General features: G+C 37.3%; 2 protein-coding genes across 4 annotated transcripts in view; both read right to left on the reverse strand.

Moving 5' to 3' along the window:
• LOC143711711 (constitutive coactivator of PPAR-gamma-like protein 1) overlaps positions 1-7,100 on the reverse strand; it is a 22,920-nt gene extending 15,820 nt beyond the window's left edge. For both annotated transcript variants that reach the window (XM_077203598.1, XM_077203597.1), the window contains exons 1-3: positions 5,134-7,100; positions 3,291-3,537; positions 77-159 (exon numbers count right to left, since the gene is read on the reverse strand). In XM_077203598.1, the coding sequence (XP_077059713.1) occupies positions 77-159; positions 3,291-3,537; positions 5,134-5,607 (804 nt within the window). In that variant the 5' untranslated portion in view covers positions 5,608-7,100. The remainder of the gene's footprint in view (positions 1-76; positions 160-3,290; positions 3,538-5,133) is intronic.
• On the reverse strand, positions 7,090-25,354 carry cass4 (Cas scaffold protein family member 4). Of its 2 annotated transcripts, none has more exons than XM_077203599.1 (7): positions 25,123-25,354; positions 13,736-14,137; positions 11,838-11,915; positions 11,029-11,142; positions 9,578-10,861; positions 8,826-8,903; positions 7,090-8,734 (listed from the first exon to the last, which is right to left on the reverse strand). In XM_077203599.1, exons 1-7 carry the CDS (start codon positions 25,126-25,128, stop codon positions 8,324-8,326), a joined length of 2,373 nt encoding a protein of 790 aa, XP_077059714.1. In that variant the 5' UTR covers positions 25,129-25,354; the 3' UTR covers positions 7,090-8,323. The 2 variants fall into 2 exon arrangements, with proteins under 2 accessions (XP_077059714.1, XP_077059716.1); XM_077203601.1 differs by having other exon boundaries at positions 8,603-8,734; positions 8,826-8,899; positions 25,123-25,331.
• Between the last annotated feature and the right edge of the window lie 169 nt (positions 25,355-25,523).

Here is a 25,523-nt window from a genome sequence, read left to right on the forward strand (position 1 = left end):
AAATGATAAGTGAAAAAAATATATATGCAGACCAAGACAAAATCAATAAAAATAAAAATTTAATAAGTGGCTTTACCTTCAAGGATGCTAAAGGATGCTCAGGACCAAGTAAACTCCAGTGAAAGGCAGCCAAGTCTTCATCAGGCAGTATGTGATTACCTTCAAAAACAGCATCAGGTTTTATTTGATCCTGTATCGCAGAAGTACTCACTTTTTACACTTTTTTTTATTGCAACTGTAAAACATTTTTCAGCCATGAAACTGAATGATTTGTGACAATATTGATAACATTTGAGCAATTATTTCTACATGTTGATTTTTTTGGAAAATAGAAAGCTCAAAAGAACAGCATTTATTTGAAATGGTAATCTTTTGCAATTGTGTATTTACTGTCACTTTTGATCAATTTAATGCACCGTTGCTGAATAAAACTTTTCTTTTTAATTATTAGCATTATTATGCTATTTTTCAAGATTTTGTTTTAGAGGGCTCCTACAACAGGTTTATATGCATTCAAGGTAAAAAACAAAAAACAAAAAAAAACACTTTAACCTTCCCATTATATACAGGTCCTTCTCAAAAAATTAGCATATTGTGATAAAGTTAATTATTTTCCATAATGTAATGATACAAATTAAACTTTCATATATTTTAGATTCATTGCACACCAACTGAAATATTTCAGGTCTTTTATTGTTTTAATACTGATGATTTTGGCATACAGCTCATGAAAACCCAAAATTCCTGTCTCAAAAAATTAGCATATCATGAAAAGGGTCTCTAAACGAGCTATTAACCTAATCATCTGAATCAACTAATTAATTATAAACACCTCCAAAAGATTCCTGAGGCTTTTAAAAACTCCCAGCCTGTTTCATTACTCAAAACCGCAATCATGGGTAAGACTGCCGACCTGACTGCTGTCCAGAAGGCCATCATTGACACCCTCAAGCAAGAGGGTAAGACACAGAAAGAAATTTCTGAACAAATAGGCTGTTCCCAGAGTGCTGTATCAAGGCACCTCAGTGGGAAGTCTGTGGGAAGGAAAAAGTGTAGCAAAAAACGCTGCATAACGAGAAGAGGTGACCGGACCCTGAGGAAGATTGTGGAGAAGGACCGATTCCAGACCTTGGGGAACCTGCGGAAGCAGTGGACTGAGTCTGGAGTAGAAACATCAAGAGCCACCGTGCACAGGCGTGTGCAGGAAATGGGCTACAGGTGCCGCATTCCCCAGGTCAAGCCACTTTTGAACCAGAAACAGCGGCAGAAGCGCCTGACCTGGGCTACAGAGAAGCAGCACTGGACTGTTGCTCAGTTTTGCATGTCATTCGGAAATCAAGGTGCCAGAGTCTGGAGGAAGACTGGGGAGAAGGAAATGCCAAAATGCCTGAAGTCCAGTGTCAAGTACCCACAGTCAGTGATGGTCTGGGGTGCCATGTCAGCTGCTGGTGTTAGTGCACTGTGTTTTATCAAGGGCAGGGTCAATGCAGCTAGCTATCAGGAGATTTTGGAGCACTTCATGCTTCCATCTGCTGAAAAGCTTTATGGAGATGAAGATTTCATTTCTCAGCACGACCTGGCACCTGCTCACAGTGCCAAAACCACTGGTAAATGGTTTACTGACCATGGTATTACTGTGCTCAATTGGCCTGCCAACTCTCCTGACCTGAACCCCATAGAGAATCTGTGGGATATTGTGAAGAGAAAGTTGAGAGACGCAAGACCCAACACTCTGGATGAGCTTAAGGCCGCTATCGAAGCATCCTGGGCCTCCATAACACCTCAGCAGTGCCACAGGCTGATTGCCTCCATGCCACGCCGCATTGAAGCAGTCATTTCTGCAAAAGGATTCCCGACCAAGTATTGACTATTGTGTGCATAACTGAATATAATTATTTGAAGGTTGACTTTTTTTTTTTTTGTATTAAAACACTTCTTTTATTGGTCGGATGAAATATGCTAATTTTTTGAGACAGGAATTTGGGGTTTTCATGAGCTGTATGCCAAAATCATCAGTATTAAAACAATAAAAGACCTGAAATATTTCAGTTGGTGTGCAATGAATCTAAAATATATGAAAGTTTAATTTTTATCATTACATTATGGAAAATAATGAACTTTATCACAATATGCAAATTTTTTTAGAAGGACCTGTATATTACACATTTCCTAATTTCTCAGTCTGAAAACGGTTCATTCAAAGATTCGGTCTCTCTAAACTCCTCCCCTTAAAGAGCTTACTCTTATCTGATTGGTCTATTGTTGGCCTACCACTTACAGCATGTGTATGGGAAACAAAACATCTATAGAACTTATTCAGAGCAGCGCCATGACAGGTTTGAAAGTGAGGGATAGACTTACAGTGTTTTCAATGGCACCCGCTAAAAAAAAAAAGGTGTATAAAGCACCCACATCACTTATAATTTTCCACAGCTCATATTGTCGGGAGTTTGTCAACTGAATTTTCTTGGAAACATATTTTTGCAGTGTTTCGTCAGCAGAACAATCCAAAGACTTACCATTAAATGGTAGTAAAACCCTCTGAAGAGATGCATGTCTACCCCTCACAGCCTCGCTATTATTCCAGTTACAAATCAAAGATGGCGCTGCTGTGAATAAGGTCTCTTACCATATCTTAATTTCTGCTCTAGATCTTCCTCAGCACTTGTTTGCACAGTTACAGACTGTAAATATGGCGTCAGTTTTTCCGTATCAATTCGAGTGAGAGTCCTCATCCTTTTTAATTGCATGCAAAGTGGATATGTAGAGCTGAAAACAGCCTCTTCTCGACAACAAGAACCAAACTCTTCTATGCCTCAGCTACAACTAAAGTGTTTGAAGTCGGGTCAAAATAGAGTTTGTTTGAGGCCAGCCAATGACGACCATAGGCTGGCATTGTGCAAATTTGTTACATTGTTAAGTATGTATGTAACAGGAAGTGAGGCCGGAATTGCTGACGGTTCATGTCGGAAGTTCACTATTTTCCTTTCTTTTAGGGAGGCAACAACTTTATTTGTGCAATTTGATCTTTAAAACTTTGCAGACCTTTAACATCCAGCAAACAGCTACTTTACACGCTGCATGAAAGGTTATACTCATAAAAAGCATAATAGTTGTGTACAAAGGTAATGAAGGACTTGATGATTAGATTAGATTAGATGGAATAAATATTAAAAAGACAAACCATTTTGTCTTCAGAAAAACATTCACAATAAGACTAAGAACATGCTTTAGAATTAATGTAGGTGTCATGTTGAAGTGAAAATTACTTGGCAATCCTTCAAACCTACCTAAAAGTGAAGCAAAAATGACAAAACGATTTGGATTGAGATTAAGTTGCTTGGCAACTTCGTGCATCAGATATTGGCTGGTGGTGAGGCTTTTGCCGTTGCGGCTGAGTTTGAGAGCATGGGCACTGAAGTAGTACGGGATGTTGCACAGGGCGTAATCAGAATCATAGGCAACCAGGCCATGGAACCCATTTTCTCTAAATAAGGCAATCACTTCCTGGTGATGATCCTCGATGGTCTGGACAACCTGAGTGAGAAAGCAAATTACAGAAAGGCTCATTAGAAAAACAAAAACAAATTTACATTGATGAGATCGACTATACTGCAGGGTTTCACAGATTTCCATGAAAGGATTGTGTGGCACGTTTAGTCTAGGAAATGTTATTTCTAATTGCACTGGCTTCTCTGTCAAATGCTTTAATCGATTAGCACTATTTGAAAGAATCAATGATGAGATGATTCTGGACTGTGATGTGAATTTTAAAACTATACATTGAGCAACAGGATGTTCGATGGCCTTTACTTGATAGGAAAAACAAGGCATGACTCGTGAACAAATTCATTTTTAAATCCATCATATTGCACACATCCTGTCCCACATTTCAGGTTCATAATTTATCCTATGTTTATGAGTACAGGAGATAAGTAGATAAAAATCCTAGTAGTATAATTTATGCCTACATATATAACAATATTACATACATTTAAAAAATACTAAATAAATGCAAACAAAAGTGTTCATGGGCAAAAATGTAGTAAGTCGTGGCTCTCTTCTGAGAACAGGGCCCATAAACTTAGTCTCAGCCTGTACTGCTGCTAAATCTCAGCAGAAGTGACGCAGGACAGTGTGCAACCAATCACAGAGCAGTGCTTACTATTTCTGTCAAAAGAGTGTGACACAACAACCAATCACAGAAAAGAAGAGGTGGCGCTTCCTTTTGCCAGCACAACCTACTACTACATGACTTCATTTCTGTATTCATACATAAATGGGTTTTTTTTTCCTATTCTGAGGTTTATATTTGGTTATTCATGTATAAGGTTATTGATGTGTACACACAGATAACAACTTTCCTTACTGTTGAGGATTGAGGTAAAAAAAAATTTGAATAAATATTTAAGAATTGTCTTTTATGTTGTTATTTATACCATATTTACTGTTAAATAAATATTATGTCATTAATCACTTATGCTTCAATTTCACTCAGTTTTAATGGCAATGCATTGCCAACCTGTACAGTTGGCTTCTGTGTTCACTAAATGCCTGTGGAAATGAGATCTGATCAGATACCACCAGCATGTCCTACAGATTTGAGTCCAAGACCCTACACACCAAACCCATGTATTTATGTTCAAGTTAGATCCTTGCTGAAAACCAGCCTTAACTAATTAGCTGGCTTGTAGGTTGGTTTTAGAGAGGTTTTGGGCAGTTTTCAGCTGTTCAATCAGGGTGACAAATTAAACCAGCAGAAAATCATGGTTCTAACATGTTTGTGTATATGAATTAATGCAACATGTAAACCAAGGTAGAGCTTTATTCATATTTTGAAGAATACTGATTCACTGTCAGTCTAGTTTGGTTACCTTCCCTTGGTCTACTGACTGGTTTTGGAAACTTTTCAGCTTAGCCAGAATGTAAGACCAGCTTAAATCAGTTAAGACAAGCAAACAATATTTTTTTTATTTTTGTTAAACTACACAACAACACGAAATAAGTAAGGGCCACCTGCTAGCTGCCAACCCACTGTCTTGTAAGACGAGCACTTTGCTTGATCACTTGATCTGGTTCTGCTAAGCTAATGGCTGCATGTCAAAAACACAGCGAGCATCTGCCGCTACTCACTCCGATGTGGAACCTGAGGAGCGCCAGGCGGATGCAGTGGGCCATGCACACCGGGGGCAGGAACCAGACCTTGGGCGGTGGGGTTCCCTTGTTCTGGATGTGGCTGACGATCTGTTGGGCGGTCTGCCTCTCGTTCACCTGTCGCTTGACCCACTCGTGGAGACGGCCTTTCTCCAGGGCGCCATTGAAGCACACTAGCAGCTCGATGTTGCCGTTGAAACAGGCTTTGGCGAGGGCTGCGAGGTACCCCAGCATGTGGTTCCACTGGCCTCCGCTCACCCAGTCGGTGTAGAAGCCGCCGTAGAGCCGGTGCAGGCAGTTCTCGGCGTCAACCAGCAGCCGGAGCGGAGTTTGAGGGGGTCTCTGCCGGCCGCCGCCGACCATACTACCCCGGGCGAGCTTCTGGAGCTCCACTGGCACCACGGCATTGGGGCAATGCTTCTCAATGTATTCCTGGAAACCCTGCACACCCATGACTGTTGTTTTATAGTATGATATCTACTGTTATTTCGAGTTAAGTAAGAACGTAAAATTATCTGGAGGAAATGGAGACAGAGCGAGAGAGAGTTGCAAGCAAGCAGCCTCTCCCGAATGCTGAAAACCGGATTGAAGAATATTGCGGCGGATGTGATAGTTGATCAATCGAAAATCAATCAAATCGGAGATGCATCTGTTGTTTTTGGTGAGTTGTTTTTTGGTTCATGGCTGCTTGCCGCCATGTGCACCCTTATGGAGCCATGTCTGCGGTCTGGATGTATCTGGTGAGTAGGGGAAAGACAGGAGAGGAGCGACGCAGGGCACGTACAGTCAGTCACACCGGAGGAGGAGTCTGGAGTTCAGTGGGCGCGGTTCTCGTGGAGGAGAACTGTTGCATGTTATGACACTCTTACTCATTTAAAACGTCTCTCATAATGGCTAGCCGTAGCCGATTACAAATATATTATTTGAGTTGAACATTTTAGCAATAACTATTCCTACTATGTAAATAGTAGGAATAAATAACGTGGAATACTATACGAACACTATAATATGCTATATACTATACACAAATAACTGTTATAGTAGGAATAAATAACGTGGAATACTATACGAACACTATACTATGCTATATACTATACACAAATAACTGTTATAGTAGGAATAAATAACGTGGAAGCTATACGAACACTATAATATGCTATATACTATACACAAATAACTGTTATAGTAGGAATAAATAACGTGGAATACTATACGAACACTATAATATGCTATATACTATACACAAATAACTGTTATAGTAGGAATAAATAACGTGGAATACTATACGAACACTATAATATGCTATATACTATACACAAATAACTGTTATTTACTATTGACTTCTACAGGGCTCTATGGCTCATAGCTGTATTTGCTACAGTAACGGACATCATTTCAGTTGTGACAACTTTATAGTTTTACACTTCGTTAGATCTAGAATCTAAAGTGAATTATATAATGCCTTAATAGGCCTAAGTGTTAATGTTAAAGTTAATGAATAGCCTTTTTAATACTGGGGGTCCATCTGTTGGCTGAGGGTCTATCTGCTGAGGGTCTATCTGCTGAGGGTCTGGTTTGGGTCCCTGGTTACAGGAAAATTTACCATTTTCAACGTTCAATCGATAGAGGGCGCTAACGCGTTATTTATTTTAGTACATAAGAAGCCAGACGTTTCTCATTAGAAGCAGATAATTTGGGACACATTGGTGATAAGATATGATCTAATTCGATCTACCACACTGGTAATCTGTCATTTGATCTCTTTTAATTCAAAACAGCCGCAGAACTTTAAATGTCCTTTAACGTCTTGCTTAAAAAAATGCTTGAAAATAATGTCAATTTACTCTCCCTGTCATTTCAAATCTGTATGACTTTCTTCTGTGAAAGAAGATATTTTGAGAAATGTCATAGTACATATATTATACAGACAGAAAATGTTGGTAAGTATCATTTTATTGGTGTCGAGACGAAATCGTTTCACAGACAACTGATGAAACAGAATTCTACATTCTACTGTGTGAAAACTGAATATTGAAAACTAGAAAAATTGAAAAAGTATACAAAAACTGTAAAATAAATTGTATTGAGGAAATATTTACATTTTGCTGAAACACTGCATTTTCAATTATTATACAAAAAAAGTGGCACGTACTACATACAAAAAATACATTTGTCTACTTATGACCAAAAATCTGTATACAGTATGGCTTTATAAAAGTGCAATTTAAAGTCTGAGGTTTGGCTGAGTGAGTCGGCTATATCAGAAAGAATGCAACGCATAAATGCACAGATCATGTTTAAGACTGTATTACTGTCTTTAAAAAGAATAGTTCACCCAAAAAAATCAACCTTCTGTCATTAAAAAAAACATTTTGAAGAAACTTTATGCGTCTCAAGCTCCAAAATGGACCAGAAGGCACCATAAAATAAGTCTATTACTCTAGCTATGAGTAAGAAATAGACTAAAAGGCATCATTCATAAGTCATAAGATTCATTCATTAATGTATTCACTCATTAGATTTGTTGTTCTATCCTTTTTGGAGCTTGACGTGATTGTTATAAACTGTTGTACTAAAAAAAAGTGTGTCATTTCTCCTGTGTTTCACAGAAAAACAGGTTTAAACAACATGAGGGTGGACTAAATAATGAAAGAAGTTTCATTTTTGGGTGAACTATCACTTTAACATCTACAGCAACTATCGTGCTTTCTGCTTCGTCTTTACCTAGTATGTTTACATGCACAATCATACAATGATATTTCTTAATAACCCAACAACAGACCATCCAAACACCTTAAACAATGTTATTTTATCACATAAAAAAAGGTGAAAGCCTTTGTAATTGTAACACTTACATTTTAAATGTCTATACATTACTGATATTTGTACAAAGGCTTTAATTCTTGCATCAGCATATGTTGTGCATGCAAACATACTCAATATCATTAATTGAGGTTATATTTCTATGTGGTCCCTTTGTTACCTTTAACACTGCCTCCTCATCCAGACTAACATGTTAAACAAAACTAAAAAAATGTGGGGTTCGGTTTAAGGGTGGCTGCTTTAGACTCACATAAAAATCACAGAAATTGAGATATTCCAGAAATATGTTGTCTTCACCAGCCCACCTCTAACGATAAACTTGGCTACCAGATGGCAAAACTGCTGCTCAGACGTCCAGTGACATTCTAAAGTTGTGTACCCTTTGAGCCAATTCTTTGGCAATGTCCTGTGCCTCCTGGACAGCCAGTTTGTCAGGGAAGTTCAAAGCTGCCTTCTTGGTCACCACGGCCAGTTGCTTGAGATAGGCACACAGCTGAGTGCTCATAGACAATATTTCCCGGTTGCCTTCGCGACTTTTCGCTTCACTACACAGAGTGTTCACAAGTCTTTGGCCTACCATAATAATCAGCTTGCTGTGGGAGATGAATTTTTCCGGGGGCTGGCCTTCATTCAGACTACTTGTAAACACACTGATGGCCTTCTGAATGGCTCCAAAATATAGCCGGCAGTGGTCAGAGATGCAAGGCTTCCTGGAGGTTTGGAGTGGACTGGGGCTAGGGGGTTGTGATTTGAAAACCTGTTGAAGACACAATAAATAATGAAATTGTTTAGAAAGTCCAAATCAATATACATTTGAACACAATACTGGGAGCGTCATACGTTTTTACCTGTTTTTTCAAGTGATCACCGTTTTTCTTTGATTTAAAGCTGCTCCTTGCTGGTTTTGGTTGTTGGTCAAACTCTGTCTGTTGAAAAGCAATAACATTGGTTTAAAATATTTAGGTAAACAATATTATTGTTCACATCTTATAATTTATTCAATGTTATGTTAGTTTGAAACTTTTGAAAGTTAGTATATACAAATGATATTGATTTGGTAAAATGTACATTATTATTAGTTGTAGCAGGGATGCAAGATAGATCAGTACCATATCAGCATATATTAATAAATATATAATAATTAAGAATATATAGAAAATAATAATAATGTATCACGCATGTTGATTTCTTCCATTTTTACATTTAGATGACCTTTGCTGTCAATAATGCAAGTCAAGTGAATAATATAATAGCACTATTAAATGCTATCTTTAGCAAATATCAAAATTAATATCCATTTTTCATACTGTACATTGTAATGTTGTGATTCTTAAATTCACTTGTAGTATTTACAATGATTGATTTCTTAGGTTTTAGCGTTTTATTTCAAATTTATTTCATTTATTTATATTTATATATATAGTATAAATTTCTAAAATAAAACTTTTTAAAATCGTCCATTTATAGGTTATAGGCCATAACATGAAAATAACTATGGGGCTTATAGGTATGGATCCCAAATTTAGAGTAATAGCATTTTTATTATTAATATAACTCCTATTAATATTAATAAGAGTAGCCTGTAGTAAGATTTGCCTACCTGAAGTTGCACATAGTCACTCTCATCTATTCCTGAGTCTACCATTGGTTCACGTTTACTTCTCCATTTAGATGAGCCTACATTCTCCGCCATGTCTGGTTCCTTAGTCGGCACTCTGAAAAGAAGCTTTCCATTTGCGTTCAGGATGGACACCAGTCTCTTCACATCCTCTGGTACGGTCCGAGCCACCATAACAAACCGCTCCAGGTGGTCAGGCGTCTGGGACTGGCCGGCATCCTGAACTAGCTTATCCAGCAGCCAGCCCAGATCTCGTAGAGCGCTTGCAGCTTGCTGTAGGATCAAGCCTGAGTCTTCAACGATGGAGAGCTGCTTCAGGAGCCTGGTCTGCAGGTTAGAGTCTGTCAGCCGCTGCGCATTACCTCTGACATCCAAGGCAAAGTTCAAGAAGCAATTGACAGAGTCGGTCACATCTTCGGCAGCCGTGCGGATCTCATGGAGGTGCTGTTCCAGGTGCTCTTTGCTCCTCCATTGGCTGCTGACGAACAGCATAAGCTTGGGCACGGATTGGTGCACCACTTCCTGCAGCTCAAGCAACCTGTTGCCAGCTTCCTCCTGTGAAAGCGTGACCTCACGCAAGGGCTCGGGTTCCGGAGAACTCAGCATCAAGGAGTCGCAAGAGCTCCTGGAAGAACTGGAAGCTGTGGAGGAAGTGGACACCGTTGAGCTCCTCTGGTGGTCTTTGTCATTTTCATTGTCCTTTCTAATCATCCCTTCCACAGGCTGCCTGGACATTGTCCTGTTTCTTGAGGGCCAATGTGGAAGTTGGTCATACATGAGTCCAGGTTTACCCCTGTAGTCAAGGGGTTCGTGGCTCTTAGAGTCCATTTCAGGAAGGCTTGGATGTTTAGGTAACACTACAGGGGTGTCTTTTTGTTTATGGCAAGGTGGGACATCATAGATGCACAAATTTGTTGATTTCCCAGTGTCTGTACAAGATTGCACCACAACATTGCTCGGTTTGGGGATATCATAGAGGGGTTGGACAACACCGTGCATCCTTTCAGGCCAAATGTGTGTTGGCAAAGCATCATAAAGTGGTTGGTTTGAATTAATAGTTTTGGGTGGAATGGTTCCATAATAACCAGGTTCACATCCTTGTTTTTGTGGGAAGAGAGGCACATCATAAATCCATTCAGACTTAGAGGGTTTCGGCATGGTAATAAAACCACATGGAGGCTTTTGAATATCCTCACTGATACTGATGGAGGGTATTGGGATGTCATAATTGGGGTCTTGGGTCACTAATGGGTGAATAGTGGCGACCTAAAATAGAGGCAAAAGTATTGAAGGATTCAGTTAGAAATGGTTCTGAAATTCCACAAATTGATTTGTTTCAGCATTTGTACGTTACAACAGTTACATCAGTGAAGACTTCTTGAATGTTTTTAATGTGTTTTTATGTGTTACTGTACAAGCATAACCATGCCTACTTTTTTCTTGGTTGCAGTTGTGCATCTTGCATTTTGTAGCATTTCATATCTTTTATGCAACTCTGTGCTTGACGTCAGTAATGTCTCCCTTTCCAAAGGCTGCCGTGTAGATGGCTTCAAAAGACAAGTTACACAGTTTATGAAGTTACATTTTATCAATGTTATTTTGCAGAGTATTTCTAAAGCTGACCATCATTGTCTCTATGAACATTTTATTGTATTTGAAGGTTTTCAAACTTTTCAATTGGCACCCCCAAATAAAAGCATGTTGTGTAAAGACCCATATACCTATACATACTGTACATTATATATATTTTTGTTGTTGTTGTTGTTAAAAAAAACACACACAAAAAACACCAATGTTTCCAAAATCAAATAAATGGTTTGATATTGTCACTATACTAATATGAAAAACAAAACAAATAATTAATTAAATAAAATACAATGCATCTCTTTTTTACCTGCTATCAATATAAGATGTATAAACCTGAGGAAATGTAATTTAATTTAATTAAAACTATGATTTATACAGTAAATATTTCCATACTGATTAAACAATGGCAGTCAACAAAATAAATTGTGCAAAAAGCAGAATTAAACATTAAAAAAAGATCTAATTGTAAATCAGATATCTAACTATATAATTTCTATATTTTTATTTCTTTCCTGCATTTCACCCCGTTTTCTGTAAAAAAAAATAATAAAAAAATCTGCAGACCCCCTCTCAGCCCTCTGGGGCTCCCTTGACCTCAGTTGGAAAACCCTGGACTAGTGAACAGATTTAAAAAGAAAACCTCAGGAGAACTTACTGTGAACAAGGAGGGTTTTCTCACCGGGCTTGGGACATCATATATTTCTGTACCAGTTCTGAGATGACCGGTTGGAGGCTGAAAAGAGTAAAAATGTATGTAGTCACAAAACTAACTCAACAAACAATTCAATACTCTGTGGAGGTGGCAACACGTGGCCCACTTCTTACTGCGAGACAGGATCCTTTAAAGTGCTGTGCACTTTACTGTATTTGTGCCCTGTTAACCCAGTTTTCTAATTAAAGCCATGTTAGCTGCTATAGTAAACTTCTCTCCCTGAAGCAGGAGGGGAAGTGGGCAACATGTGCACCCAGTTGCCTCACCTATTACACAGTAACTTGCACAGACACTTCTCTCTCTTTTTCTTTCTGTCTTTCTCTCTTCCCCTCTCCCACTCTTTCTCTGGGGTCCTCAGCCCTAGATTTTCTGGTTGCAGTTAGTGATGTCTGAAATCTGTCTTTGCTGTTCTTTTATGAGCTCATAAAGCCCCTGTGCTACATACCTGTCCCCCCAGAGAGAGGCCCCCGGTCCCCATCTGAAAACTCTTTGCCAGCAGGGGTTTCCGAGACCTTGCTTGTTGTTCGCCTCAGTTCAATGTATACTAAATCATCTAAATATTCAGATATGTCTTTTATGATTGCAAGGGTGATAATGCTTTTGCAACAGTTCTATAAACAAAGTAACTCTTTTTTTTAAAGTAAGTCTTTTTTTTTTTTTGCTCTGCCAACGAAAACAGTTTCAGGCAAAGTTGCAACCGTTGCATGTCTCTGAGACACACATCAACAGTACTGTTTCATTACTTAATTAATGAATGTTTTAGAATGAAATCCTTTGAATGAATTATACATTTTTTCTGGTCTTGGACAAATCATTGTTTTTGAATGAATTGGTTGGGTGAATAAATCAATGAGTCACTCATAAAGATAGTGGCTGCATCTGCAATAGCATACTATGAGTATGTACTTATTTTGAATAAGTAAACACTGAGTGATTGTTGAAAAATATGTTCTATATGACTATGTGTAGTATAAATGTAATGTCCTATAGACCTTATATATAGCTCCGCCCCTTTTAAGAGCTGCACTCGTTGTGTTCTGTCTTCCGGTTTGTATTTCCACAGAATGAAGTTAAGATCTTGCAGATTTATGAATGAACTGCTAGTTTTAAAATCTTCCCTTTTAAAATCGACTGGCATTTGTTATGACATCCGCTTCAAACATCTTTCCTAAAACTCTAAACTCTAAAACAAGTAAATCCACTTCACCGGCTAATTAGCCTACTCTTTGACAGCGATGCCAAAGAAATATAATGCACTACCGCAAAAACGGAAGTTCAAAGACAAAAATCTAAAGATGGCTGAGCGCTTGTTTCTCTGGTGGTGCATAAGTTCTATACATTCGTCATGTTGTCATTGTCATGTGACCTACTCACATCATTTGGGTTACTTCCCTGTCATTCACAAATCCTCTCCCGTGGCCTCATGGCCTCAATACTGTGAATTTAGACATTAAACTAATTTCAAATACTTGTTTTTGCCTACTTTATAGGGAATTGGATGCAGCCAGTCATTTGTTTCAATCTTGAATTAATCCGTGTTTTGAATGAGTCGGTTGGAAGAATGATTCAGTGAATCAGTGTTTGAACAAATTGATTGGATGATTCAAATTAATTACTCACTCATAAAGACACTTATTGTCATCTACTGGTGTAACGATGTAATCTGAGGAAATAGTCACTGAATAATCCTCACCACTAATGCATAAATTGACAGTCTGGAACACTGAAAATTTCCAGTGCTGTTGGGCCAATCAAATTCAAACTCAGGAACTAACTATTGGATAAAACATAAACATGACCCATTAATAGAAAAGGTGCTGTTGATGCAATTAGACACTTACTTTATGTGGAGACCTGGTTCCTTCTGGATCCTCTTGTGCCGTGTGCTTATCTAGTGAAGGGTTGGCTTGATAGGGCACTTTATATAATGTATTCATATCTTCATAAATTGGATTCTCCGGTGGCTTGGTAGCATTTGGAGTTTGATAGATGTTCTGATGGCTATGGTTGCTCAAGTCTCTCTGTGCACTTAAGTTTGTACAAAGTTTCTTAGCCTCTGCTGGGGAAAGAGGAGCTAGGCGGTTTGCTGGTGCCAGGCCCTGACGTCCATGAAGAGAACACATCCACCAACCGATGCTCCCCGCTACAATTTTCTCTAGCACCATGATGATGTCACCCTTGCGAAAAGCCAGCTCATCTTCAGTTTCGGCTGTGTTGTCATAGAGAGCTTTGGCATACAGCGTCTGAAGGAAACAGAAGACAGAAGATATGAGAGATTAGTCCCTTATGACAAGTTCTGGTCAGAAGAAGACACGTAATGACAATGACACACAATGAAGAAACACCACGGATGGCAGTGCTGTCTTGGAATTGGCTTTGAATAAACAATGGCCTTGTGTGACAAGGATAATGGGCCAGTGCGTAACTAGGCACGACTTTGTAGCCCTGCTTAAAGAATCCATGTGATCCTTGTTCCCTACTAGTTATCCTCTGACGCTTTGTTCAGATAGGCAGCAAAAATCCTACACAAATATACTTTTTTCTTTGCCTTATTGCAATATTATACAAGTATCGATATCACCTTGATGAAATGCTTTTGTTATGTCCATAAATTCAAAACGTTGGGGTCAGTACGTTTTTTTCTATAAGAAATGAATGCTTTTATTATGCAAGGACATATAAAAATATATCGAAAGTGACAGTAAAGACATTTAATGTTACAGAAAATTCCCATTTCAAATACATGCTAAACCTTTCAATTCATCAAAGAATTCTAAAAAATGGTATATGTTTCCACAAACATTTTAAGCAACTGTTTTCAACATTGATAATAATAAGAAATGTTGAGCAGCAAATCAGCATATTAGAATGAAATTCATATTAGAAGTTCATATTAGAAAAAATATCTTTTCCTAATAAGACAGGTGTATGGATGAATAGCCTTTCTTTATTTTCTCCGAAAATAGGTGTTCACTTTCCGCAACAATTGTCTTTAGAAAAAAGGAAACATCTTCCACACACTTCCCTACATGTCTACATTTTAAAATCCCAAAAACATTTGGGTTTCTGGTCTAGACTGTTTATCGGTGGGAAACAGGTTGTTGACAATGAATCCATTCAAATCATTTTTAGCAGAAATATCTAAAGCACTCTGACTGTCTGTAAATTCAATAGCGTTTCCAGAGTTTGATACTCCCGTACCTCAGATGTCTGTACAGTTATTTATAAATCGGCCCTCAGACACAAACACAAACACCTGCACCTGCAAATCATACAGTAAACAAGATACTTGATGTGTGTGACATCTGGAGAGCCACTCGCTCAGCACACATCACCACACACACACACACACATGCTTGTAGTATGTGCACACGTCTCTTTAAACCCCGTCCCATGTGCTCACAAATTCCTCAGCAGCAACAGTGCACATGCTTGAAAGGAAACATCACGTCCTACAGCACTGGAGCACATTATGGAGGAATACCTTGAATGAACACAGACGGTTACACAACTATCTATCAGTCACACAGCTTTATTATCAGTGACATAAAACAAATCAAATCCAATTCAATTATTACAGTTTAAATGTTCAGATCAGATTTCAATTACTTTTTCATCATTGGGGAAATGTAAGGTCATACAAAGCGTGCATTATTGACACACACACACACACACACACACACACACACACACACACACACACACACACACACACACACACACACACACACACACACACACACACACAAACTAAGTACACCCTATGATTCAATTGCTTGTAGAGACACTTTTGCAGCAATAAGTTGAAGGAATTGCTTTCTTTATGACAGTATCAGTCTCTCACATCATTCTCGGGGAATTTTGACAGTTAATTGAGGTTTGTGAGCACTTGATTATTCATAGCTCTCTGGTCACGCATTTCAGTCGGGTTGAGGTCTGGACTTTGTCTGGGCCCGTGCAACACCTTGATTCTTTTCTTTTTCAGCCCTTTTGTTGTAGATTTGGTGGTGTACTGGTGATCATTGTCCTGTTGCATGGCACACAAGCTTGCACGGCCAAGCTTTAGATCTCGGACACTAGAAACATTTGACTCTAGAATACTTTGGTATACAGAGGAGTTCATGGTCAACTCAATGACTGCAAGATACCCAGGTCCTGTGGCTACAAAACAAGCCAAAAATCATGAACCCTCCATTAGCATGATGGACAGATGGTATGAGGTGTTTGTGCTGATATGCTGTCTTTAGTTTTTCCCTGACTTGTCATTGTGCATTATGGCCAAACATCTCCACTTTGGTCTTGTCTTTCCAAAGGACATTGTCACAGAAGTCTTGAGGTTTGTTCTGAACAGGTTAACTGAGGCCTGTAGAGTCTGAGGGGTAGTTTGAATTTGCTGGGACGTCCACACCTGGGAAGATTGGCAACTGTCTTGAATGTTTTCCACTTGTGAATAATCTTCCTAACTGTAGAATAATATACTTCAATTAGTTTGTTTAAATGGCTGTATAACCCTCTGAGGTTGATGGCAGCAACAATTGCTCTTCTAAGATCATTGCTGATGTCTTTCCTCCTTGGCCCCAGATCAACAAACTGCCAAAACTTCTGCTTTTAGAGGTGATCACAGTTGCTGATGATCAATTAATCAAAGACATTTGATTAGCAGCGCCTATGGAAGGTTGTATTTTACCTCATTTTAAGAGCTGCTATCGTCCAGAGGCTTTTTTTTATTATGTCCTGACACACAAAACCATAGAATTCAATAGTGTCCTTTCTTTTTCACATGATCTAATTTTATAATATATTTTTATTTGATCAATTTTAATTATATTTTAACTAGCCTATATATTTAAAAATATTTGATCATATTCTATTTTATATTACTTTAATTCTATTTTTATTATTACATTTAATCTAATCCTTTTAATTCACACTGCAAACATAATTTGCAGGTGCTGTAAACAGATCCCGTATTTAACAGAATATTCCTTTAAAAGTTTTGGACTGACTCAGAACCACCCTATAATAACGCTTCAAAATATAACCACCCCCCTAATAACACTTCAAAATATAACCACCACCCTAATAACACTTCAAAATATAACCGCTAAAATAAATAGCTTTCTGCAGAAATAGGTGACCACCTCCTCTTCATTGCAATGTACATGTATGCATGTGTGTTCAGAAGCTGATGTTCAGTTCAGCCCACAACCCCCCCACCTCCCCACAGCCACCCCCCACCCCCACCAAGACACACCTATACCCCTACCCCCACCCCCACCCACACACACACTAACAGCAGCCTTCCTTCCTCAAACCTCCTCTCTCTGCTGATAAGCAGCAGACACACAAACTGCCTTAAATGGCTCATGGACGGACCTTCAGTGACAAAGCCTCTATTCAGCCCACATAGCTGACAAACCGAGCACCTGTTCCGCTCACAAGCCCTGTTGTCGACAGCAACATGGGCTCTAGTTAATGCACGCTGACCACAACAAACCACAGGCCCTCCTACCCACACAGACCAAAGCACAACAGGGCTAGTGCCAGCACGCTTTGTGTGTGCATGGGAATTTAGCTGCAAATGAGAATGAAACTCGAAGTTGCACTCAACATTCATAGCGTGATGTGGTTTTGTCAGCATACAAAATAATATATGTATATATTTTGGTTATTTGTGTCATCTATATATCTTCATGAGCACATTGATACTGATATAAAACTGACAGAGAATGTGTTCATTTTGATCACAGTTGGTTGTTGTATTAGTGCTAATAACACAACAGAAAAATAAGAGGTTTCAGAAGATCTAAAGTGATTAACATGCCTAGTTTGCATAAAAAGGATGCAAGTTTGCACTGAAAGGAATGACAGCGCATTTAAAAGGACAATTTTTGTGATGTTTCTATGATGTTACTTAATATGCAGAGAAAACTACACTGGAAGAAAATAGTGTTGGATTTAATTTAAAACATTTTTCAATTAGAAATTCACTCAAAAACGTATTAAACGTAACATCTAATCCAAACACCTTTGTTTTATTTGCAACTTTGAAAATTCATTTTTAAAGGAGTAATAATGCTCCACACATGTTCCACTGTTGATGCGTCCGCCATCTTGGAATGGCCAACATTTTAGATGCTCTCGTCGTCACTCACAGTAAAAATCAATGAGATTTCCAAGATGCCACTGCATCACGCAGCCTCTGGTTGCAAAAATGACTGAGACTTAAATTCACGAAGAAATAGGATAACATTTCAATTCGTTTTTTTATATATTAACTCAATATTACAGGTTTTTAAACAATGGTGACTTTTCAATGTCATGTTAGCTACGCTAAGTACGGTTGCAGGCGCACAGTCAATTTGCTCTGGAGTGTTCACCGGCTGGCTTTGACCATTGTAGACGGCTTACATATAGCGGCCCAAAGATACAACAGCTAACAAGGCATCTATGTATGTGTGTGTATATATATATGGTTAAATTATTGTTCTGTTTTTGTTTGAGCATCTTGACATGCTTGACATAGCAACACTGGCTCAACCAATGGAGTGAGTGTGGGGCGGGGCTATATGTTTGCCCAGCCAATGGATGACTGGGAGATTGTTCAAGAAAAGCATTATTTTTGCCATTATGTTTTGTGACGCTTATAGTACGAAAATTATTTATTTAGTCATACTTTTTTAACATAATTCTGAAAAAAAAAAAAAATAGCTTAGAACACTGTTCACAATGTTTTCCTACAGCTAAGTAGTCTAACCAGCAGATTTTTGTGCTCAAATACTGCGCTGAAATGGTGTGGCTGTTTATTAAATTTGCCCCTGGTGTGTGAACGTACACATCTCAAAAGGGAAGATTGCTGAGTGTGTACATTTCTAAGTTTGTGTTTGGAGTATGCGCGTGTGTACAGTGAGAAAGGAGGTCAAATTCAGATGGGATTCCTGCACACGCCTGCTTGTGCGGATCAGACTCGGACAGCTGGCCTCAGCTCTCAAGAAGCAGCTGTCTCTCTCCTTCATGTCTCACACCCTCTCTCTCTCCACACGTCTTGTTCTCCTGTGAGATGAAAACTGCTATGCCATGCTGTGCTTTAACATATTGATAATATCTACATTTGTAGGTTTTTAGCAGTATTATTGCACAATTTACTGGAAAACTTGATTTTGATTGGTTAATCTCAGCTATATTTTTCTAAAATGACTTGGGCTGGGTGATAAAGCTAAAATTTTGATGACGAACTAATGTTTTATATATATATTTATATTTATATATATATATATATATATATTCTTTTTTTTAACAATTAGGAAATTTATAATGTTATAAAAGATAATTACTATTCAAAAAATGTATCATGGTTTCCACAAAAACATTAAGCAGCACAACTTTTTCAACATTGATGATAAGAAATTTTACTAGAGCACCAAATCAGCATATTAAAATGATTTCTGAAGGATCATATGGTACTGAAGACTGGAGTAATGATTTAGAAAATTCAGCTTTGCTTAGAATTAAAAAAAAAAAATTCAAATAGGAAACAGTTATTTTAAATTGTAATATTTCTCAACTTTACTGTTTTTACTGTATTTCTGATCGAATAAATGGAGCCTTGGCATAAGAGACTTCTTTCAAAAACATTAAAACATCTTTCTAAACTAAGGGAATATCTCATTATTTCTGTATAAATTAATATATCATATCCATTAAATTACTTATTTGGTAACTAGCTGTGCAAGCTAAAAAAATGTGATGATGATCACCCTGTTGAGTTTATTGACTTGCTGACTGTACATTATATCTTACTTATTACGTTAGGCTCTTCCCACAATGACCAAAATTCAGAATGAAATTGAAATTCATTACTTAAGAGAACTACATACATTCCTTTGAACAAGATGCTTCTGCAATTTCGAAGTAATCTTAAGTGTACGTTTCTAAAGTAAGAATGTGTTTGCCATTCTGTGAAATGTGATGTACTACAACTACTGTGTGAAAATGGCTTCCCATTTACTTTAACCTCTAAACATGGGTGAAAGTGGAAAACCTCGGTGTCAAACCAGCACTTCACAGCAGATGATTCTAGGTACAAGACAAGAATGCTAGCTGTGCATGGAATGACACATCCACAGACAAACTTTCTAATGCAATATCCATTAACTCTTTAACTGTGAAAAACAAAAGATGATATTTTAAAGAATATTTTAACCAATTGTGTCCATACAATGAAAGTCAGTGGGGTCCAAACAACATTGGGCCGCATTGGCTTTCATTACATGGACAAAACCACGCAGAAACATTTTTCACAATATCCTCCTTTCATGTTTCAAAGAAGAAAAAAGTGAACTTTGTCTTACTTAATTACACGCATATTTGAGACTGCTGTTGATTAGAAAAAGTGGTGTATTCTTTCAGAAGAATATTTTGTCTAGGATTGACAGGATTGCTTTGCAGTAAATATTTGCAGTGCGCACACAGGGTCACTGGCACAGCCAATGAGAGTCTGTCTCTTCACAGGGACAGGAAGCTGCCTTGTTAAGTTTATTTATTAGACTTTCCCACACAATATAAATAATTACTGTCCAAAAAAAATGTATCACAGTTTCCACAAAAATACTAGCAGCACAACTTTTTCAACATTGATATATATATATATATATATATATATATATATATATATACACATACATACATACATATATACACATATATATATAAATATATACACACATATATACATATATACACACATATATACATATATACACACACACATATATATATATATAATTTTTTTAAAGAAATTAGGGAGATTTGTAATGTTACAACAGATATCTATTATACGTAATTACTGTTCAAAAAAATGTACCACAGTTTCCACAAAAATACAAGCAGCACAACTTTTCAACAATGATAAAATGTTTTACTTGAGCACAAAATCAGCATATTAAAATGATTTCTGAAGGATCATGCGACACTGAAGACTTGAGTAATGATTTAGAAAATCAAGCTTTGCTTAACAGAATTTTTAAAAACATTAAAACATCTTTCTAAACTTAGGGAATATCTCATTATTTCTGTATAAATTAATATATCATATCCATTAAATTACTTAGTTGGTAACTAGCTGTGCAAGCTAAAATAATGTGATGATGATCACCCTGTTGAGTTTATTGACTTGCTGACTGTACATTATATCTTACTTATTACGTTAGGCTCTTCCCACAATGACCAAAATTCAGAATGAAATTGAAATTCATTACTTAAGAGAACTACATACATTCCTTTGAACAAGATGCTTCTGCAATTTCGAAGTAATCTTAAGTGTACGTTTCTAAAGTAAGAATGTGTTTGCCATTCTGTGAAATGTGATTTACTACAACTACTGTGTGAAAATGGCTTCCCATTTACTTTAACCTCTAAACATGGGTGAAAGTGGAAAACCTCGGTGTCAAACCAGCACTTCACAGCAGATGATTCTAGGTACAAGACAAGAATGCTAGCTGTTAAGTTTATATATAAGACTTTCCCACACAAATAAATAATTACTGTTAAAATAAATGTACCACAGTTTCCACAGAAATACAAGCAGCACAACTTTTTCAACATTGATAAAATGTTTTACTTGAGCACAAAATCAGCATATTACAATGATTTCTGAAGGATCATGTGACACTAAAGACTGGATTAATGATGTTGAAAATTTAGCTTTGCATCACAGTAATAAATTATGTTTTTAAATATATTAAAATAGAAAACTTATTTTAAATTGTAATGATATTTCACAATTTACTGTTTTTACTGTATTTTTTATCAAATAAATGAATGCCATGAAATGGAAATTCCTCCTGGATATATTTTCCAAATGCATGTTATTGATATGCATGCTATTCATTCGTGCATGTGTTTCATTTAATAATTTCATTGTCTAAGTTTTAACTTTTAAAGTCATAACTCGATCTTCTGGTGAAATGACAGAGTTCTCTTTGCTCATGTATGCTAGGCTTCTCCGATGATTTAGTCCGCTAAACTTACAGTTGACTGCAAGCTTGCATTCAGATCTGCCTCCATCCAATCAAAAAGATGATTGAACCAAGTCATTAATCAACGTTCATTTCTACGACTTAAAAAAAAAAAAAAAAACGAGAGTGCTACCATAAACTTAGTTTAGGTTAGTGATATCTGGATAGGTCATGGAAAGGCATTGGTAAGAAGTATGTCAGTGAACACGAACCCCCACTCTTTGTATCTATAAATCTTCTGACTTGCTGATTTCCTGTCTCACAACAATGATGATGATATCATATTCAAACCTCTTGTTTCTCAGAGACGACTTCCTGGGACCCATTGATTCACATGACTCTTATTTATTTATTTTTTCCAGGGAGGATATAGGAGCTAATAATGACTGACTGATGTTTAGATATGCTATATGAGTGAGTGAAATCATCACTATCAGTCTCACTAGCTTCAAGTTCCCCTTTTGTAGATTTGAGTGTTTTGACATTGATGCATCACAGGAAGTGTCATAAATCTATGCAATGCAACGATTAGACGATTCAACAAAGATAAACAGCAGATCACCCCAGTTGTGATTATGATTATGATATACTGTAAATAAATGGTCAGGGTTGATGTCTAATGAGTGGACAATGTTTTTTTCATTTTTAGATGCCAATTTCCTGAGCCTTCATGTCTTCTGCTTTTTTATGCATAAATTTTGTCACCACATTGTGATGTTTTTTTATAGCTGAGGCAACATCAAGCCCAAGTCACCAAGTGTTTGCAGATCCATTTCCCCAAATTCAGAGTGAGTTTTAGTTGTTTAGCAAGCACTGTTTCTGTTCTTGTGTTACATTTAGACATAAATGTGAACATGCATGACAAATGAAGAATTATAGAACTTATAGAATTATAAGTGAAGTCAATAATTGTATCCCTTAAAACTCATCTTTGATCACCAAAATTACATTTTAAATGTTTTTCCCTGTGAAAAAAAAAATCTTCATGGCTTAAAATTGCTTGAATATAACTACGCCCTTGCTTCAGGTATACCCGAAACAATGAATATGCAAATTAGTCCCGCCTCCACTCACGCCCGCTCACTCGGTTAACCTAATAAGGTAAACGATGCACAATGGTATCGCTATTTACAACGTCGGACACACAACGGTAATTAAAATTAAAAATTAAAATTTATCAAACAGCTAATAGTGAGTTGCTAATGTTACATGAACCATGTTTCCGTTCGCCATCTCAGAGTCAGATTGGTTACAAGGTAGTTTGTGACTTAAGAAATACTAGCGATTTCAAACCGCGTTTTTAAAACAGTCTAACTGCATCCACTGCAGTTTTTAAGAGAAAATACTCAACAATGGAGTTGACATGAATTTGCATATGGTTTGTCTTAAAGCATATTAAAAACACCACATAGACAAATAAACAACATAAAAAATGTTCACCACAGGGGGACTTTAATTGAATGCTCATTTTCAATTACTTTGTTACTAGTTTTGGTTGAAGGAAATCAAGTTCCCACAAATAATTTAGGGTCATAACCATTTGATTAAGGAACTATCTATAAGATATAGCCTAGATTGCATAAAGGATACAACATTTTAATATTTGAATCCCCTTGTTGATAGTGGGTTAGGGTTAGCCTGTGGGTGTGATTTTGAAACAAATTGTCGTCACACCACATTGCAGATGAGTAAAATACACCAAATAAGGAAGAGCGCAAAATTGGCCAAAAGGTCAAATGAGGGAGAAACTTTAACAACCATTAAAGTAGCTTTGGTAAGAATTTGGTGTTACACTTTGTTACAGTGTAATTATATATTTAAGTACTGTGTAATATTAATTAACAGCATGTACTTATTATAGGGTTAGGGTAGGATTAGGATTTGGTTGAGGGTTAGTTGCATGTAATTATGGATAATTTACTGTTATAACTATGGTAAGTACATGTAACACATGTAACGAGGACACTGTAAAAAAGTGTTACAGATTTTTTTCTCTTACTTTTATTCAGCAAAGATGCATTAAATTGCTCAAAAGTGACAGTGAAGACATTTATATTATTACAATTTTCTATTTCAAATAAATGCTGTTTTTTCAACATTCTTTTCATCAAAGAATTCTAAAAAAAAATAATCACGGTTTCCACAAAAATATGAAGCAGCACAACTGTTTTCGACATTGATAATAATAAGAAATGTTTCTTAAAAGCAGCAAATCAGCATATTAGAATGATTTTCCGAAGGATCACGTGACACTGAAGACTGGAATAATGATGCTGAGGCTTATTTTTAAACTGTAAAAAATATTTCACAATATTACTATTTTTACTGTATTTTTGATCAAATAACTGCATCCTTGGTGAGCATGAGAGACTTCTTTCAAAAACATAAAAAAATCTTATCAATCTTACCAATATAGAATAGAGGATATAGGATATAGAGAGAGACACAAAACATATCAGACACATAAACTTGCAGCATTTGCCTTAGAAACACATGTGATACACTTAAGGTGTCACACTGGGCAAATCTAAAAAAATATTTATTCACCTGTGGTGCCTTTCTTTTAATGCGGATCTGATTGATTTAGAAATTATGAGCAAATACGCGTATGAAGGCGTGAACCGCAGCTGCGGTTGGAAGTGACAAATAAAGATCAGCAGTCCAACACAAAGCTCTCCACCATACAAAAACAGCATCGGATAACCACAGAAAAATATGCTCATATTTAGCCGGGACTTTCTTCACTAAGAATAGTAAAATTGCTAATTTCCACCTACAACTGAAGTTTCATCCCCCGTCAAACCTGTAACCTCTCCAACTTAACTCGACCCTATTTTCAAAAGAAGAGAGCATGTTAACGACAGCCATAAAGTGCCATTCTCTTCCTTTCACTCTCAGGGTTAGCGGCATCACGTTACACAGCACCCTCTGCACATTTGGGGGTCTATATATGAGGCTCACAGTGGTGGGGGCAAGGGTTACGGGCTGACACCACATCTAAACAGCGAAATCCCAGCAGTTGGTCATCGGCCAGAAGAAAACAAGTATTGTAGAGAAAACCGGTTCCTGTTTGAAACACTGACAGCATGCTGGTAGGTTGCAATGGCTTTCATGTTACTAGATCTGAAACCTCACTATAAGGGTTGAAATGATCCAACAGTTAAAGATGTGCCTGAAGAAGTTAAGATGATTTAGAAGTAGACTGTACTGACCTCCATCTTTCTGAGATATGAGTCCTGTGATCAAGCAGTAAATTAATCCCATTCAAAAGTCCATGTAGAATTGCCAGACACAGCAAAGCTTCTCCAACAGCATCTGTGCATCTGTAAATGGAGTCTTAATTTGTTTTTTTATGATGTCTGTTTGCTCTATTTCTATGTACTATGGTCTTCTTGTTCTTGTTCTCACACACATACACATTGCCCAAATAAACCCGGAGTCCACACACTTCACAATAAGGGGCGGGGAGTTAACCATTCACTCATGACATGTGTCTTGCTCTCATGCACGTCAGCCAATCTGAATGCCCCTTGACAACTGCTACCGCACCTCCTCCTCCAACTTCTATGAAATTGTCAGAGAATATTTGTACGCCTAATTTAGGCAAGGTGCA

This window comes from Siphateles boraxobius, unplaced genomic scaffold (assembly GCF_051911475.1).
Source record: "Siphateles boraxobius isolate OS27281-9 unplaced genomic scaffold, OSU_SipBor_1 5, whole genome shotgun sequence".
In the NCBI taxonomy this organism is placed as follows: domain Eukaryota; kingdom Metazoa; phylum Chordata; class Actinopteri; order Cypriniformes; family Leuciscidae; genus Siphateles; species Siphateles boraxobius.